Consider the following 18,219-nt stretch of genomic DNA (forward strand, 5'->3'; position numbering starts at 1 on the left):
GCCAACTGCAAAAAGCCACCCTACTGGGATCTGCACGCATCATCCGAAAATACATCACACAGTCCTAGACACTTGGGAAGTGTTCGACTTGTGATTTTGTGATATGTAATCCAACATATCTATCTTGTTTGCTGTGTCATACAATAATAATAATAATAACAACAACAACAACAACAACAACAATAATTTATATTCTGTCCTATCTCCCCAGGGGGACTCAGGGCGGATTCCAACATGCAAAAAGGCAAACATTCAATGCCTTAATAAAAACTAACCAGTTTTTGTAACCAGGATTACAAAGCACTCTTCGTGGGAGAAAACTCTTCCTCTCTGCCAGTTCTCTCCAACTTTATGTTTTCCCAGTATTAATGTTCTAGAACTATACTCATCTTGAAGACACATATGTGGGTAGTGAAAGGGGGCTTTTAGGATGAAATTGGCATGGGAAGAATGAAATATATTGATTCCCATGCCTTCTCCACTGTAGAGTGATGCTCCATTTGCAAGGAAAGAAAGGTTGCAAGGCTAGGCTAACTTCAGTCTGGCTTCAGAAGAGCATTTCCCACACTGCTAGCACATGTTCTCCAATAAATCACATATGAAAATCATGTCCGACCAAGAAACATCAGAAAACAGTCAATATGGCTATAGCTATTGATGAGGAAGAACAGACAAGCTAGGGGAGGCCATAGCAGTTTGCTTTTGCCTAAGACAGTGGTTCCCAACCTTTGGGCCTCTGGGTGTTTTGGACTTCAACTCCCAGAAATCCCAGCCATCTTACCAGCTGTTAGGAACTGTGAGAGCTGAAGTCCAAAACACGTGGAGGCCCAAAGGTTGGGAACCACTGGCCTAAGCCTACTAGGAAGGGGAAATTCCACCTTTCTCTTTTCTCCACAGTTAATTGAATACAAACTACTTTTGCATTTTGAACTCCATTTGCAGCAATTGAATTGAGCAGAAGACAAATGGGGAATAGGTGTGTGTGGGAGGCATTTTAAAAGCAGCTGGAAAAGTGGGATAACAGAGTAATAATGAGGACTGCCTGTGGCAAACTGGGACAGGTTGGGAGCCCAGGCTCCGAGATTCCCATTCCCACTACAGGAGGGGGATGTGGTTGCAGAGAGCAAGACTGTAAGGGAGGCAAATTTAGGATGGAAACCAGAATCAGTGTTCCTTCCCACCCCTTCTTTCTGTGCATCCCAACTGTCTCTTGTGTTGCTATCAGAATCCAGCTCTTCCTCATTTCTGGCCAAGAGTGGAGCGGTTTTAGCAGGGGTTCTTCAGACGTCTGCCAAACTTCAGAGGATCAACAGCCTGCGAGCAGGAGGTGTCCGAAAGAAAAGATGGGGAGGGGGGCTTAGCCTACAGAGGAACCGACAGCACGGCTCCCTTTTGCTTGGGCCTTGGTCTCTCTCCTTGATGAAATAATTATTTCCAGCTGCCCTGCCAGCTCCTTCAACTGGCCAGGAGAGAGTCCGAATTCATTTCATGGGCCAAAGTAAAGGCCTTAACACTCATAATGGGAGCCCCTGACAAGGAGGGCTTAGTGGTTTGAGCAGCCAGCACAGTCATAGCCTTCAGCTAGGAAAGGAGAGAAAGAAACCTACTGCTTCATTTCAAGAGACTGATTTACGAAGGTTCAAACTGCTCCAGTAAATGCTTTCACTCTGGTCCTGGATACTTTTTGTCCTTTCTTTAGGTATACGGAACCTGTTAACAGTACTTGTTGCTGACTATGTAGAAGCCCTTTCCACATATTAAGAGTCACTCTCTTTACCATCACCTCACATATTCTTACGATGAGTCTGGAAGACGAAAGCAGAACCATCATTTTGAATCAAAACCCGTGTATTGGGGATCCATTCATACCTCTATAAAACTAGGCCAGTTTCTCCTTTATATTTTTATCATGTCAGAAGCAACTTGAGAACATACTGCAAGTAACTTCTGGTAGTAGGAGGCAGTAGGTTGGAAAAGGCCACCTTAGGTATTATGGCAACCCATCTGCTTTTGGTCCACCTACCCATACCCTCCATTTGTCCCATAATGGGAAAGGCAACCCCAAGTAATCCTAATTATTCTACTTTTCAGCTGCTTTTAAGGTGTCCTTGTTTCTCCTACTACAACTAAACTCGAGGAGACAGGGCAGCATATAAATAAATAAATTATTATTATATTATTGAGGCCCCTGGTGGCGCAGCAGATTAAATCGCTGAGCTGCTGAACTTGCTGACCGAAATATCAGCGGTTCGAATATAGGGAGCGGAATGAGTGCCCGCTGTTAGCCTCCAGCTTCTTCCAATCTAGCAGTTCGAAAACATGCAAATGTGAGTAGATCAATAGGTACCGTTCCGACGGAAAGTAATGGCGCTCTATGCAGTCATGCCAGCCACATGACCTTGGAGGTGTCTACGGACAACGCCGGCTCTCCAGCCTAGAAATTGAGATGAGCACCAACCCCCAGAGTTGGACACAACTAGACTTAATGTCAGGAGAAAACCTTTACCTTTACTACTACTACTACTACTTCTTCATCTTCTTCTTCTTCTACTTCTTCTACTTCTACTTGTTATTATTAGCCACAGCTTATTTCATTTGCCACAGAGTCCAAAGGTCATTTATAATTTGCACTGAATTAATCCAGTAGAGAGGAGAGAAGGGGGCAGAATCTTGCCCTTCCCATTAGGCTCAGGCAAAAGCAAACTACTGCAGCTTCTCCTAGGGTTTCGGCTCATGTTCATTAATAACTTCTGCATCTTCACACTCTGATGTTACCTGGCCACACAAGCCCTGATTTTCATCTGTGAACTGTTGGAAGGGGACACCTACCTCAGCTACCTTGACACCACTGCTGCTTACAATGTCCTCCCCTCCTTTTTTGTGTTATCAGGATACACTCCCTTCCATAGCCTCTCAATGCCACCAAGTGAAAAGGCCCTAGATAAACATAATATTATGCCAAGTGTTACAGAGAAAGTACAGTACATGGATACAAAAGTAAGAGATGAGTCTAGGAAGAAGAGCAAATGATGAGCTCGGTCATGTTGGAGAAAAAGGAGAGAAGGGAGACTAGCATGTGCTTACTGACTCCACAGTGTTAACAAAAAGGAGGGAGGGAGATAAATCAAGTGACAAGTCAACTTGAACCCTTCAACCTGGATGCAATATGGAAAATGATCACATATTTAGCATCATTTGCTTTGATAGACAAATAAATCTCAGAGTCATATGAATTCTGCCCTTAGGTACAACTAAAGGGAACAAAAAGGTATGGTTCACTAGTGCCAACACGCAGTTTCATCACTTGAAAGTTTGCTGATGCTGACTCTGGATTAGATGCCACCTCACAGAGTTCATGAAGACAGTCCCGCTTCCTGTAAGGCACATTTGGAAGTATACTAAGCAACCCAAAAAGAAGAAGAAAAAAGATAGCTAGGATATGTGCAAGTGCACACATAAGCAAAACTGCATGCAAGAAACCAAACATACACTCTCCCTAATTCTGTTCCTACTGATCCTGCACTTACCTGGCAAGTAGGCAAGCAGTGGGAGAGAGCAGGGGGAAATACAGATATTGTTGCAACCAATAGAAAAACACTGTATTTACATCTTCCGATGTATCAGGAGACAAGGGAGCCAGATTTTCTCCATATAATCTCCCTTTTCCCCATCTGCTGCCATAAGCTGTACTTTGGCTGCAATGCCCAGTGCCAAAACAGGGAGCAGAACTGACAAGAAGTCCAGCGACAGAAAACAAGTAGAGTTGTCATTGCCTCATATCCCTCTGCAAAAGGAAGTGCAAAAAATACACTGCAGATCTGAGGGATGCAACCTGGCAACCCACACCACTCCATTGTGGCCAAGGAAAAAGTACGTACAGGATCAGAGTGAGCAGAATACAGCAAGCTACGTGGTGCTGACAACTAGGTAGGCAGTCGAATGAGAGCAGAATTCTGAACTATTAGTAAAAACTTCAAGGTCCAGAAAGGATCGACTCAGACAAGCCCTTTTGGATATGGTGACAGAAATGCTTGCTGGAGGTTATTTTGCCAAGTTAATAACATTTAGCTCACTAGTGGGTAACTTTATTCCCCAAATTGCAGGGGATCTGTTGCTCTCATCATGCTTTGCCACAGGCCAGGCTGGCTGATACAGATGGGACCTATCATCTGGAGTACGACAATATCACCTCTAAGGACGATCAGATGCAAAAAGTAAACAGGACACTTGTTAACTATGAAAAGTGCAGAAGAAGGAGTTATGGCAGGTGCAGCTTAATATGCAGGGCTGAAAAAAAACCTGTAGCTGCTTATGCTGTTTGTTTCTACACAGCTGTTAAAAGTACAAGAGCCCCCTCTTCCTTTGCTACTGGTCACTGGAGAGATAAATGCTGCAGCAAGCAAAGCAGCTGTCTTCAACAGATTCATCTGCCCTTGGAAAGAGCAGAGAATGCATTGGTTGTTCCATCAGTGTCCACAAGAGGGAGAATGGGGACAATTCCATGCGCCTATGAAGATGTGCACAAAATGCAGCCGTCAGCAGAACAGAACTGAGAAACGCTGCTCTTTTGGATGAAAACTCCCAGAACTTTCACTGTATACTGAATAGAGAAGGAAGAGAACAGCAGCTCTCAATTGAATGGCCTACGTAATCCCAAAATGATAGGCAATAGTGTGCATCATTCCCAGCCAGAAATGCTGGGAGTTGAAATCTGTTACTGTTAACTGCCATAGAGTCAACTATTATTATGATGCTTATGCTTATTATTATTATTATTATTATTATTATTATTATTATATTTATTTATCTCTCCCGCAGGAGACTCAAAACGGCTTAACATAAAATCTTCACCTTACCATTTTTGTGACCCTATGAATGACAGACCCCCAAACCACCTGATTATCAACCCTGCAGTGGTCTCGCAAACTCAAGATGGCTTTCCTTGCTTGAGTCCATCCACCTATAATATAATATTCCCTTTTTTCTACTGCCTTCCAGCTTACTATTACCATCTTTTCTGGTGAATCATATTTTCTCATGAAATGGTGAAGGACAACCTCAGCTTAGTCACCTTGACTTCTATGGAGAGTTCAGGTTTGATTTGCTCTTGGGCGCATGTATTTGTCTGGAGGCTATCAAACTGGAGAAGGCTAATCTAGTTCATTCCTTGCCCCAAGACAGGAGATCGCCTGCCTAAAGCCTTTTGAAGGTTTTCATGGGCCAGAATCATAGACTTTTGAGGCCACATTAACTGCCATGGGTCAATTCTGGGGCCTGTAGTTTTGTGAGATATTTATCCTTCTCTGTCTTAGAACTCTGGTGCCACAGCAAACTAAAAATTCCCAGTGGAAAGGGTTGAGAAGGGAGGCCTAGTTCCATCCACCCATTTTTCAGACATCTAAAACTGGAACCAGCCCATAGCTTTGCTTGTTTTCTATCAAATTTTCCAGTGTTGGATTTCAGAGAAGTAAGTTATTATCTGAATAAAGCAAACAATCCAACTAAGATCATGTCTAGAGATTTCTTTAGATACGTGTTTGTCAAAAAAGAAAATTAAAGTAAAAGACAATATGTAAGAGCATTAAAAAAACAGCATCAGCAGTTAGGTTAAATTTAACCCCAAGGCAAGATGCAGTTTGGAAAGCCAATTTACACCTCCTGTATGAAGCACTGATGAAAGATATCTCCAGAAGCAGCATAGACTCTCCCTTTTAAAAATAGTATAATTAAAGTGAACTGAGTTTGGCTCCTTATGTGAACTCAGAGGATGACCTCTAGTGGATAAGTCAGTCAGTTTACACAGGGTTGCAACGATGGCAGTGCTGGGTTGGCAGAATGGTTGCGGTTGGCAAAGCTGAAGCAAGGCAAAGCTCCAGCTGAGCTAAGATAGGGGCAGAGCTCAGAGAGGGAAACCAAGGGGAGGGACTGAAACTTCAAGATGCCATGCATAGACCAAAATGTAGAGCCCAGACTAGTGCAGCAGATCTAGAAAGTGAAAGGAAGGAGCTTAGTTCTTGCAAATGATTCTTGGGCATTCTTTCTTTCTCTGATTCCACCCATTCAGGCAAGAGCCCAAGCCTACAGAGGGTTACATGCGCACAGGCCTGAAGCACCAAAGGTACGCTGCAAGCTGGAGGCTGGATTGATTGACAACCTTTCAGCGTGGGGACGCTGCTTTGGCATGTTGGAACCCGCACCTGAGAAAACATGTAGGGCTCCAGTCCTTGCACTGGCAGGCGGGAGGAGAGGAGCCAAGCGGTGCCTGAAGGTCTGGCACCAAGCCTGGGCACACCCCGGAGCGGGAAAGGGCAGAGCGGTCGGAACATGCCCCAAAGTGTGGGGAACATAACAAAGTGCATTGGAGAACCCACACCCAACAAGCCCAAGGCATCACGTCCCTTTGCACCCCTGTATGCTTGCACATGCACGCACATACACACACTGCTCTGAGAGCCTCCATTATGAGTATCTTATAAAAGGTGATTTCTAAGATCCCCTTGAAAAAAGCAAAGTTTAATTACAGTAACAGTAGATGTGTGTTTAATGTAATAAAAGTAACATAATCAAACACTATAGTGAAAGTTGCCATGTAGCAGTCATCTCTGCCAAAGAATAGCTGTGTGAATTGCTCTGTGCTGCTTAGTGACTCCAGCTTCCTACTAATCTGGTAATAATTCTGGATTCAATGGTGTTTGTTTTTGCACAGTACAGACTCTAGTTCAACTCTAAGAGCCCAGTGCTACCGTGACAAGCATGTCAAATTGCAGCCAAGCCTTCTTCAGGTCCAATATTAGGGCTGGTTTTTAAAAATTCAATCATATTAAGCAACGGTAAAAAATAACCTTTGACAATTTATTCAGTTTCCAGATATAAATCCAAGTTCTAGTTAATTGTCCAGTTCACATGAACTAAGAAGATGCCCTATGTGGAGTCTGACAAATGTGAATCAAGTAGGTCCAGCTAGGAGACTATTATCAAGAACAACCTAACAGAGATGCCAAGGATTGAATCTGAATTCTGCTCTAAGTAAAGCATGTGCCCTACTTCTGAGTTATTTCCCTTCTCTCTTCCTGGTCAGGTATAAAGAAGATTTGGTCAGATCCTGAAGATTTGACATCTTGTTATGCACTTATACCAGCAGTGTTTCCATACTGGGTACTATGAGACTACTATTTTTAAGTCCTGCTCCCTGGGTGTTTACCAAAGATTTGGCAACTCACGGTTTGCTAAACTCTAGTATTTGCTATGGCAATGTATTCTATGTAGACTGTCCTTGATTAATGTCCAAGAACTGTACCTCATAAAATAAAATGCAATACTTCTATCAGGATGGGCAGCTATGAGCACATAAAGCTTATCCTGCATTGGGTTCCAGACAGTTTCCAAATAGGATTCCAAGTTCTAGCCAACAGTCTACATGTTTAGACCAAAGATATGTCAACCTCTAGCTCATCTTGACAAAGTTCTGGTCACCACTGAAACTGTGTCTATCTATCAAGAGAGAACAGAGATGTGATCTGAACTCCATGCTCAAATGCAACATTCATCGATTGAATCCTGGAGTATTTCTATCAGGAATCCATGCCAACTTAGTGACACCTACATATGTTCAGCCAGTGAATTTCAATGCCTTAAAATCTGGAAGCACTTCCATAATTCAGGAAATAAATTCTAGGATTCAGAATAGAAATCAGTCTGAATCCAACAGCATCTCTATGAAGTGCTAACTGGAACTATTCAGTCTTTCTTTAGATGGGACTTTCCAGGTGTTTTAGATTACATTTCCATCATTGCTGATTATTTGCTGGGTCTGGTGGCAGTTCTGGTTCGAACTCTCTAGTAAGACCCCATTAAAGAAGGAGCAACAGGTCATCTTGCAATACTAACCCCCACATTTTATCTACTTCACTATATTTGTGCAGTAGTCATCCCACCTCTATTCCATACAATTGGGAAGAACATTTGGATGCCACATTTTCTCAGATTAATTTGCCCACTGTACCTTTCTGGCATCAAGCCCTGGCCTTCTACTACTTGAGTACTCCACTGTTCCTCTCCAATGTCCCTTACATCCCACGTCCCTTTCTTTCTAGATACTTACACAATGATGCCATTTCCTTGGGCAGGTCAGTAGGATAACTCCGGAAGTAACCTCCATTGGTAAGCATCTCGAAGTGTGGGTTGGGGAAAGGAAAAGGGTACACAGCTGGAGGGAAGCCATTCACATGAGCCAAAGGAGTTCCACCAGAGCAGCCCCTCTCCTTATTTCCTGCCATAGCTGATGATGACACAGGGAAGAACTGGCCTGAGAGATGGAGAGTCAAGATGCTCCTTAGAAAATCTGTTCAGTGATGTCACTGCTCCCAGCAGATGGTCCCATGGCTGTGATCCATGCAAAAATTCAGCCTTAGGGGAAAGTGTCTTCCCTTCCCTTCCTCTTTCTGTTCCACAGTCCTACAAAGAAAGAAGAAATAACAATTAAATCATATCAGTATACAATAATGGACAAAAAGTCAGTTCATCACCATTAAGTATACTCTAGATAGAAGTGATTCCCAATGGTTAGTTCTCCAGATATTTTGGACTTCAACTCTCAGGTGCCTTAGCTAATTGTCAGGTATTCTGGGAGCTAAGTCCAAAACTCCTAAAAGGGTAGCATTTTGAAAACACTGCTCTAGAGCAAAAAGTGGGAATTATGTTGAACGGCAACTCCCACCAGCCCCAGCAAGCATAGCCAATGAAAACAACTGCCGAGAGCTGAATTTCATCGTTATCTGGAGGCCATGCAATTTCCACCTCTTCTTCAGGAACAAGGATTGAAGGCATTTAGAGTTCTTGATCCTGTTATTACAAAGCAGGCTATGGAGAGTCTGCTGCAACAAGGAAAAGGATTCCAGAAGGGGATGAACAGTGAGAAACACAATTAGGAGCAAGATGACAGGGTGTGACACCTTGTAACACTGACAGGAAAAAATGAATTCAAGACAGGTGCAAAAAGGAAAGGACACACAGGTAAGTGAAGAATCACTTCCCACTGGCAGCCATTGACTTTCACAGATGCATTGCAAGTAGCAAGACTGTGGATAGAGGGCAAAATCTTCCCTGCCATCTCTCTCCTCAGAAGCATAAAGTAGGTTCCAAAACATAGGATCAGTCTTATAATGAATCCAGCTGTTACTTTATCTAGTTCAGTACTGGCTGTGGCTTTTCAGATATTCAGACAGAGACTTTCCAAGATTTATCTGCAGATACTGAAGATTAGAACTAAAATCTCCTGGGTTCAGCATGTGCTTTACCACAAAGCTACAGTTCTTACCCAATTTATCCCTCATCCCAACAGCTCCTTTCTACTGGACTTGTCCCTCAAGCACTGTACTTGGGTGAAGTTTTGTGCTGGGTGCTACTGAAATTTGGTGACATACCCAACTTCCATTGTAAAGGATCCCAACAGAAAAAAATGGGACATTAAGTGACAGCTAAAAGGTTCCTGTTATATAAGGACCCATTCTTCGCTTGCTGCTTAATGATGATAATTGTAATGATGATAATAACTATAATATGAGCTGCCAGGTGAGACTAAGGTGATTCTGGAAATTTCTGCTTAAGAAGACTATTGAGGAAGACAGCAAAGGGACAAAGAAGAAGACTGAACCAGGCATACACGGGACCAATATATAAAACTACAGCACCCGATAAAATGTCCTTCTAGCTGGAAAGCCACCAGATACTTTGTAGTAGCAGCTAACTCAAGAGGAAGTTGCCTATATCAGCACAGATGACACGATGTTCCCGGATTATAAATGTCATTCTCAAATTGGCTATCATTAAAACATGGGGAAAGTTTATTAAACTGCAAAAACTTTGTTTTTGTTGGACATCCTGCAGCACATTTCGCTTTAGTTTTTCAATGAATATCTGAAAGAGTCTCAGCCAATGCAACATAGTTTGTGGCAGGCACAAAAACTAAGTTTCTGGAGTATACAACTACTTTCAAAGAAAGTACTGCACAATTAAACAGGCAATAACACTTTCAAATCAGGAACAGAATTTTTTCAAATTTTGTTAAATAGTGTTATTTGTCCATCTAATTTGATGTTTAGTCTGCTTTTGAGTAGCAGCATCTCTCCAGCGAAAAAAATGGGCTTTTTGTTTATTGCCAGCTTCCTAAACCTTAAAATGGAAATACTTAGGAGTGTAGGCTATGATCATACTGAGTCGTAAATATATTTTTTCATCTTCTAATTAAAGCCTAAATCAGAACTCTCTCAGTTCACTAATATTTTTGATGCAAACTGAACATACAGGACAGGCAGCATAGATGTTTAAGATATGAAGTCACTGACTTCACATCCATAAAACCAGTGCTGAAAACCAAAACATTTTGTTTTTAAAGGTGAATTGTACATGTTAAAACCATGTGTTGTGCCGCTATAATTTATAATGTTAACACACCTGCAGTTCGGTCTTTGTAGAATATAAACTTCTCATTTTCATTAACACATAGGAGGCCCTACTAATAAAGCCTCAGAGTTTATTCATCCATTCAGCATTTTCAGATCCGAGTCTTACTTCTCTTGTGTGTGCCTTGAAGTCACCTGTTGACTTATGGCAACTCCATGCATTTCATAGGGTTTTCTTAGGCAAATAATATCCAGAGGTTGTTTTTGCCAGTTCCTTTCTCTGACATAATGAATGTGTCTTTCTCCGAGTCTCACTGTGTTCAGGGTGACTTTCAGCCAAAGTGAGCACAGGATTGAACTCTTAATAAGCAGCATGCACTTAAAAAGACTTAAAATGTTAACATTTGGAACACAGCTGTCAGAAGGCCAACAAAATGACCGGAGCTAGACACACAGACATGGTTCCAAACTGGAAGACAGATTGAACATCCCTCATTTATCCTCACAGTAGATTGTTCTGCCCCAAAGAGTTCCACATACACCCACATGGCAATCAGAAAATGACCAGTGCTTGGAAAATCTTTCCACATATCAACTCCTCAAATCACGCTGGCTTGGGAATTATGGGAGCTATAGCCAAGCTTTGCATGCCCTTGTGTTCTCTTCTAGCTACAAGCTAGCACACTCATCTCCGAGTTTTATATCTATTTCACACATCACTTACCGTGTTTCCCCGAAAATAAGACAGTGTCTTATATTATTTTTTACTCCCAAAGATGCGCTAGGTCTTATTTTCAGGGGATGTCTTATTTTTCCATGAAGAAGAATTCACATTTATTGTTGAACAAAAAAGTGAACATTTATTCTATACTGTACAATAGTTGTCATCACAAACCAACATAACCAAACCAGACAAACTGTGACTCCTGTCAAGAATTTCTTGTTACTACCATTATTTCCATATACAACTGGTATGTACATTTACCAATCCTGCATGCTATGGTGTTTTGTTTGGCGGGCGCCGGGCATGCTTCCAAACAAATACTTTGCTAGGTCTTACTTTCAGGGGAGGCCTTATATTTAGCAATTCAGTAAAACCTCTACTAGGTCTTATTTTTTGGGGATGTCTTGTTTTCGGGGAAACAGGGTAAAACATCTCTGACCCTTTCCTTATGGTTGGAAGCACATGCTTGAAGCAAACCTAAATACTAGCATTAATTTTTCTAATATCAGAGTCTGGTATTATAAAGAAAAACAGTTTATTTAAAGCCAAGAGAGATTATAATAATAAACTGGGCACTCAACATGTCAATCATGAATAGATAAAAACAGCCATGATTTTTCCCCTATAGATTTATAGACCTCCGTCACTACCAATTTCAACCACTCATCTCTTTGATCACTATAAACAGATACAGAATTGATCCTCTGCCAAAAAGATCCTCCTACCCTTGACAATGACTATTTGATGTACATGGCTGCTGTTTTCAACTTAATACCACTTGCAAAGGACTGGAAGAAATTTCTCACATAGAATTAAAAGGTTACCTCTCTATCAAAGTTCCTTTGCAAGGGAAGAAACCAGTAAAATAGATTTATGCTTTGTCATTCTCCAGAAAGCAAAAGTAGATGTACCAACAGAGGCTGAATTATAATAATTTACATTTAAAGAGAAAAAAATCCTCCCAGTTTTGTCAATTCCAGAAGAGACAATGGAAAGGGGTTGATGAATGAAATGGCAATGGGGCCAGTAAAGGCAGCCCCCAAGTTCTGAACAAGATAGGTTCTGAAGGTTTGTTCTTAAGTTAAATTTCTATGTAAGTTGGAACAGGTACATTTTAAAGTGCAATAATTGTTTATAAGCTGGATGTCTCCAAATTGGGGACTGCCTGGAATTAGAAAAGTAGATTGAACAACCATGGGACAGTTTAGTGGTGGAGACTTAAAATCTAAAAGGAGTCTTGGATCCAGAAATGTTGTGAACATATATATAGAGAAGCCAATGAACCTATTGGGGAAAGCAAGAGAAACATGATCTCGGATTAATTGGCAAGTAAGTGCTGCTGCTGTTGCTTCTGAAATCTAGTGGAAAATGAGGTCTCTGCTCCCAAATCTCAGGCGTATTTGGGTCTGCTTGGGGGTATTAAGCACCAAGAGAGATTCACTCAGCACATGATCAATAGTGTTCTTGCTGTTTTCCAGGAGCCAATGATGAGGCCATAGAGATAAAAGTATCAGGACTGATCCCTGGATTGCTTAGGGCCCTTCCATACAGTCCTATATCCCAGAATATCAAGGCAGAAAAATCCCACAATATCTGCTTTAAACTGGGTTATCTAAGTCCACACTGCCATATATTCCAGTTCGAAGCAGATAATGTGGGATTTTATTCAGCTGTGTGGAAGGGGCCTGGGTGAGCTATAGAAGTAGGCAAGCATCTCAAGACTATTTGGACAACAAACCAGAACAACTCAGTAGACTTTTTAAAAACCTTGAACATCCAGTAAAGAATGTCTGCCTATCTCAAACAACAACCCAAATGTGTATTACATATTTGTTTCTCAAATACTCTGGTTTGAAATTTGAGATTTTATTCCCCCAGCTCTCAAGACCCCAAACAAGACCTTTCTGCCAGAAGGAGAAGTGGACTTTCCAGCCACAAGGGTCAAGCCATCATCCTTTACAAACCTAAATTTGTGGCCTTTTTCTTGTGCCGATATTACTGTAGCTCTTTGCACTGATGTATTTTCTTCTCTTCCTGAAACAATTTAAAGCCTGGTTTTATAAGGGCAGAAACAGCTGTTATGCTAGCCTTGGCCTCAATTCTCAGACCCAGCTAAAGACGCCTTGAAACTGGACCAGGTTTAGGGTGCATCTACACTGTAGAATGAATGCAGTTTGACATCACTTGAACTGCCCTGACTCAATGCTACAGGATCCTGGGAGTGGTACTTTACAAGGTGTGTAGCCCCCTCTGTCAAAAAGTACTGATATCCCGATCAAGCTACAGCTTCCAGGATGCCGTAACATTCTGCCGTGGCAGTTCAAGTGGTGTTGAACAGCATTCATTTTACAGTGTAGGCCAGAACTTTCCAAACATTTAATCTTGGCAACATACTTTTTGGACACGCATCATTTTCTGACACAGTAACTCAGTTTTACTAGTAAACTGGAGGTTAAACCAACCTCTTATAAGAGAAAGAGGCAGATACATAAATTGTAATAGAAAATGTATGGGTGCAGAAATATCTCATGAAAGTCTTTCATTGATAATTTTAAAAATCTATTATTTATTGCTTATTTCACAGACTCAGAAGTTTCTTATTACATTTGTGTGACACCAACACAATGCTGCCAACATATGTGTCGAACTCCAGACCTGTGGGTAGAATCTGACCTGCCATGTTCTTTTATGTGGCTGGACTACAACTCCTGTATTCTCCCTCATTAGACATAGAATTATAGAGTTGGAGGCCATCTAGTCCAACCCCTGCCATGCAGGAAAAGCACAATCAAAGTATCCCTGACAGATGGCCATCCAGCCTCTGTTTAAAAGCCTCCAAGGAAAGAGCTTCCACCAGACTCTGAAGCAGAGAGTTCCACTACTGAATGGCTCTTACAGTCAGGAAGTTCTTTCTAATGTTCAGGTGGAATCGTCTTTCCTGTAATTCCTTTCCATTACTCCAAGTCCTAGTTTCAAGGGCAGCAGAAAACAAGCCGGCTCCCTCTTCCTTATGACAGCCTTTCTCATATTTATAAATGGCCATCATGTCTCCTCTCAATCTTCTCTTCTGCAGGCTAAACATACCCAGTTCTTTAAGACGCTCCTCACAGGAGTTTATGATCTTCAAACCTTTGATCATTTTAGTTGTTCCCCTCTGGACATCTTCCAGCTTGTCAATATCTCTTTTGAACTGTGGTGCCCAGAATTTGTTACAGTATTCCAGGTGAGGTCTGGCCAAAGCAGAATACAAAGGCACAATGACTTCCCTCGATCTAAACACTATACAGTACTTCTTTTGATGCAGCCCAAAATCCAATTTTTAGCTGCTGCATGATACTGTTTGGCTTATGTTCAACTTGTTGTCCACAACGACTCCAAGATCTTTCTCACATGAACTGTCGTCAAGCCAGGCACCACCCATCCTGTATCTCTGCATTTCATTTTTTTTTTTGCCTAAGTGTAGTATCTTTCATTTGTCCTTGTTAAAATTCATTTTGTTAGTTCTCGCCCAGCTCGCTAATCTGTTAAGATCATTTTGAATTCTGATCCTGTCCTCTGGAATATTAGTTTTCCCTCCCAATTTGGTGTCATCTGCTAATTGCGATAAGTATGCCCTCTAAAACTTCATCCAAGTCATTAATAAAGATGTTGATCAGAACTGGGACCAGGACCGAACCTCGTGGCAATCCAGGACCAGAACTGGGACCAGGACCAAACCTCATGGCAATCCACTAGTCATTTCTTTCCAGGATGAAGTGAAACCATTGGTGAGCACCCTTTTGGTTTGGTCACTTAACCAATGACAGATCTACCTAATAGAAGCATTGCCTAGCCCACATTTTACTAGTTTGCTTGCAAGGTCATGGGGAAGCTTGTCAAAGGACTTATTGAAATCAAGATATGCTACATCCACAGCATTCCCTGCATCTACCAAGCTTGTAACTCTATTGAAAAAAGAGATAAGATTAGTCCGGCATTACTTGTTTTTGAGAAATACATGTTGACTTTGAGTAATCACAACATTCCTTTCTAAGTCTGATTTCAGATGACCTCCTTAATTATCCACTCCAGAATCTTTCCTAGTATTGATGTCAGGCTGACTGAGTGGTAATTGTTTGGGTCTTCTTTTTTCCCTTCTTGAAGATAGGGACCACATTTGCCCTCCTCCAGTCTGCTGGGACTTCTGTTCTCCAAGAATTCTCCAAGATTATTGCCAGGGGTTCCGCTAGTTCCTTCTCTTGGATGAAGTTCATCTGGCCCTGGAGACTTGAATTCATTTAGAGTTGCCATGACTAAAGCTGATGGGAGCTTTGATACAATAACATCTGGAAGGCTGCATGAAGTTCTGTGTAGTCAGGAGAGTGGGCCTTGAATCAAGAGACAAGGCTTTAGGATATGGTTTGGCTTTAAAATATCCTTTAACCTTTCCCCAACCTAAGAACCAGAAGTCCTATTGGGTTACAATTCCCATTATCCCCAGTCCACATGGCAATAAAAAGTAATGGGAGTTGTCGTTCAGTAACATTTGGGGTGTGTGGCAATTTTCACCCCTTTAGCCCAAAAACCGAGTTGGGGTGGGGGTGAGCCTCAGAAGCCCTCCCATTGCAGCCAATGGTCCAAAATTTTTGGTTTTTTCCGTAAACCAAATGAAAATTCAGTTCGTATAGGCACCCCTTTTTCGTTAGCGGGAACAAATACAAAAATAAGAGGAAACAAATGAAACTACACAAAACAAACAGCAATTCCATACAAAAGCACAACACTAGTAACCTATGGATGCAAGATCTGGACCATAAGGAAGGCTGAGTGAAGGAAGATAGACGCTTTTGAACTGTGGTGTTGGAGGAAAATTCTGAGAATGCCTTGGACCGCAAGAAGATCCAACCAGACCATCATTCAGGAAATAATGCCCGGCTGCTCACTGGAGGGAAGGATATTAGAGGCAAAGATGAAGTACTTTGGCCACATAATGAGAAGAGAGGAAAGCTTGGAGAAGAGAATGATGCTGGGAAAAAGGAAGGGAAAAGGAAGAGAGGCCGACCAAGGGCAAGATGGATGGATGGTATCATTGAAGTGACTTGATCTTGAAGGAGCTGAGGAAGGCAATGGCCGACAGGGAGCTCTGGCATGGGCTGGTCCATGAGGTCACGAAGGGTCGAAAGCGACTGAACGAATAAACAATTGTGGGATTTTCTAACAATATTCTTGGTTCAATGGCTATATGGAAGGGCCCTTAGTTAGCCTCTCCCTGCTGTCCCAACCTTCTGCTGCATGAGACACTGTCCCTTTAAGCAGGAGGGTGTGTGCCTCTTTCCCCTTTTGAACCATCTCCAAAAGCAGGCCAGTTTCTCTCTCTCTCTCTCTCTCTCTCCCCCCCCCCCCCTTTCTCCTCCTCCTCCTCTTTTTTGGGCTGCTTTTTACCATATGATTTAAATCAAGAGTCATTTCAGGTTCCCAGATAAATGGAGCTTATGTTCTCGCTGCCAGGGCTTGGCTGGGGCTGTACCACCCTGGGGGTCGCCGAATGTGAGCTCACATCTTCCACATGGAACCCAACACCGCGGGCCTAATTTACAACAGCCCCAGCAGCACAGCAGAAGCAGCAGCAGAGCCTCCTCCTTGGCCTGCCCACTCCGCGTCTCCCTGGCTTTGGGAACACAATCCCCCTTTACCCCCAGAAGCCCCGCCCACAGCCCATCACTCACTCTTCCCCTTCGCCCCTCCTCATTAGAGCTCATATTTTTGCCTGCGCCTGCTGCCTTTTTCTTTAAGGTTTCCAATCTCTCTCGCACACACACATATATTTCATTTTTCTTCTCCCACTGGGGAACGCGGTTCCACCCCACAGTATGAGGCCACTTGGAGGGGGCGAAGGCAGGCGCCAGGACCACAGGAGCTGCCTCCAGCCTTCCCCTCCACCCCCAATAAATGCAGAGGCCCATGGCAGGCGGGCCTCTGTATCCGCAGATTCGGTATCCACGGGTTGACATTATTTCTCTCTCATACATATATACAGTAAAGTCTCACTTATCCAACACTTGCTTATCCAACGTTCTGGATTATCCAACACATTTTTGTAGTCAATGTTTTCAATATATCATGATATTTTGGTGCTAAATTCGTAAATACAGTAATTACTACATAGCATTACTGCGTATTGAACTACTTTTTCTGTCAAATTTGTTGTATAACATGATGTTTTGGTGCTTAATTTGTAAAATCATAACCTAATTTGATGGTTAATAGGCTTTTCCTTAATGCCTCCTTATTATCCAACATATTCGCTTATCCAACATTCTGCCGGCCCGTTTATGTTGGATAAGTGAGACTCTACTGTACATATACACACACAGACACATACAGTAGAGTCTCACTTATCCAACAGTCGCTTATCCAACGTTCTGGATTATCCAACGTATTTTTGTAGTCAATGTTTTCAATATATCGTGATATTTTGGTGCAAAATTCATAAACACAGTAATTACTACATAGCATTACTGCGTATTGAACTACTTTTTCTGCCAAATTTGTTGTCTAACATGATGTTTTGGTGCTTCATTTGTAAAATCATAGCCTAATCTGATGTTTAGTAGGCTTTTCTTTAATGCCTCTTTATTATCCAACATATTTGCTTATCCAAGCTTCTGCCGGCCCGTTTTGCTTGGATAAGTGAGACTCTACTGTATATATCTTTGCGTCTTTTTAAATAAGGCCCACACCAGTACGGTTTGAGCATCCACTGATTTTTGTAACCACTGGGACCCACACAGTATGTGTGGCAATCCTGCCATCAGAGCAACATATTCAAATGGCAGGAAAGGATATTCCACCCGACCTTCCTGACCATAAGAGTTGTTCAACAGTGGAACTCACTGCCTTCCTTGGAGGCTTTTAAACAGAGGCTGGGTGGCCATCTGTCTGGGGTGCTTGGATGGTGCTTTTCCTACATGGCAGGGGATTGGATGGTCTGTGGTCTCTTCCAACTCTATGAATCTATAATGTGTTCAATGTGTTGTCGAAGGCTTTCATGGTCGGGATACCCCACAATCTCTGAGGATGCCTGCCATAGATGTGGGTGAAACGTCCGAAGAGAAT

The 18,219-nt window shown here is 42.3% G+C and overlaps 1 protein-coding gene across 2 annotated transcripts in view; it reads right to left on the reverse strand.

The window, feature by feature from the left end:
- Positions 1-18,219, reverse strand: part of rarg (retinoic acid receptor gamma) — a 157,635-nt gene that overhangs the window by 81,141 nt on the left and 58,275 nt on the right. For both annotated transcript variants that reach the window (XM_008103590.3, XM_008103588.3), the window contains exon 2: positions 8,102-8,454. In XM_008103590.3, the coding sequence (XP_008101797.1) occupies positions 8,102-8,276 (175 nt within the window). In that variant the 5' untranslated portion in view covers positions 8,277-8,454. The remainder of the gene's footprint in view (positions 1-8,101; positions 8,455-18,219) is intronic.

Source organism: Anolis carolinensis, chromosome 2, assembly GCF_035594765.1.
Source record: "Anolis carolinensis isolate JA03-04 chromosome 2, rAnoCar3.1.pri, whole genome shotgun sequence".
NCBI classification, from domain to species: domain Eukaryota; kingdom Metazoa; phylum Chordata; class Lepidosauria; order Squamata; family Dactyloidae; genus Anolis; species Anolis carolinensis.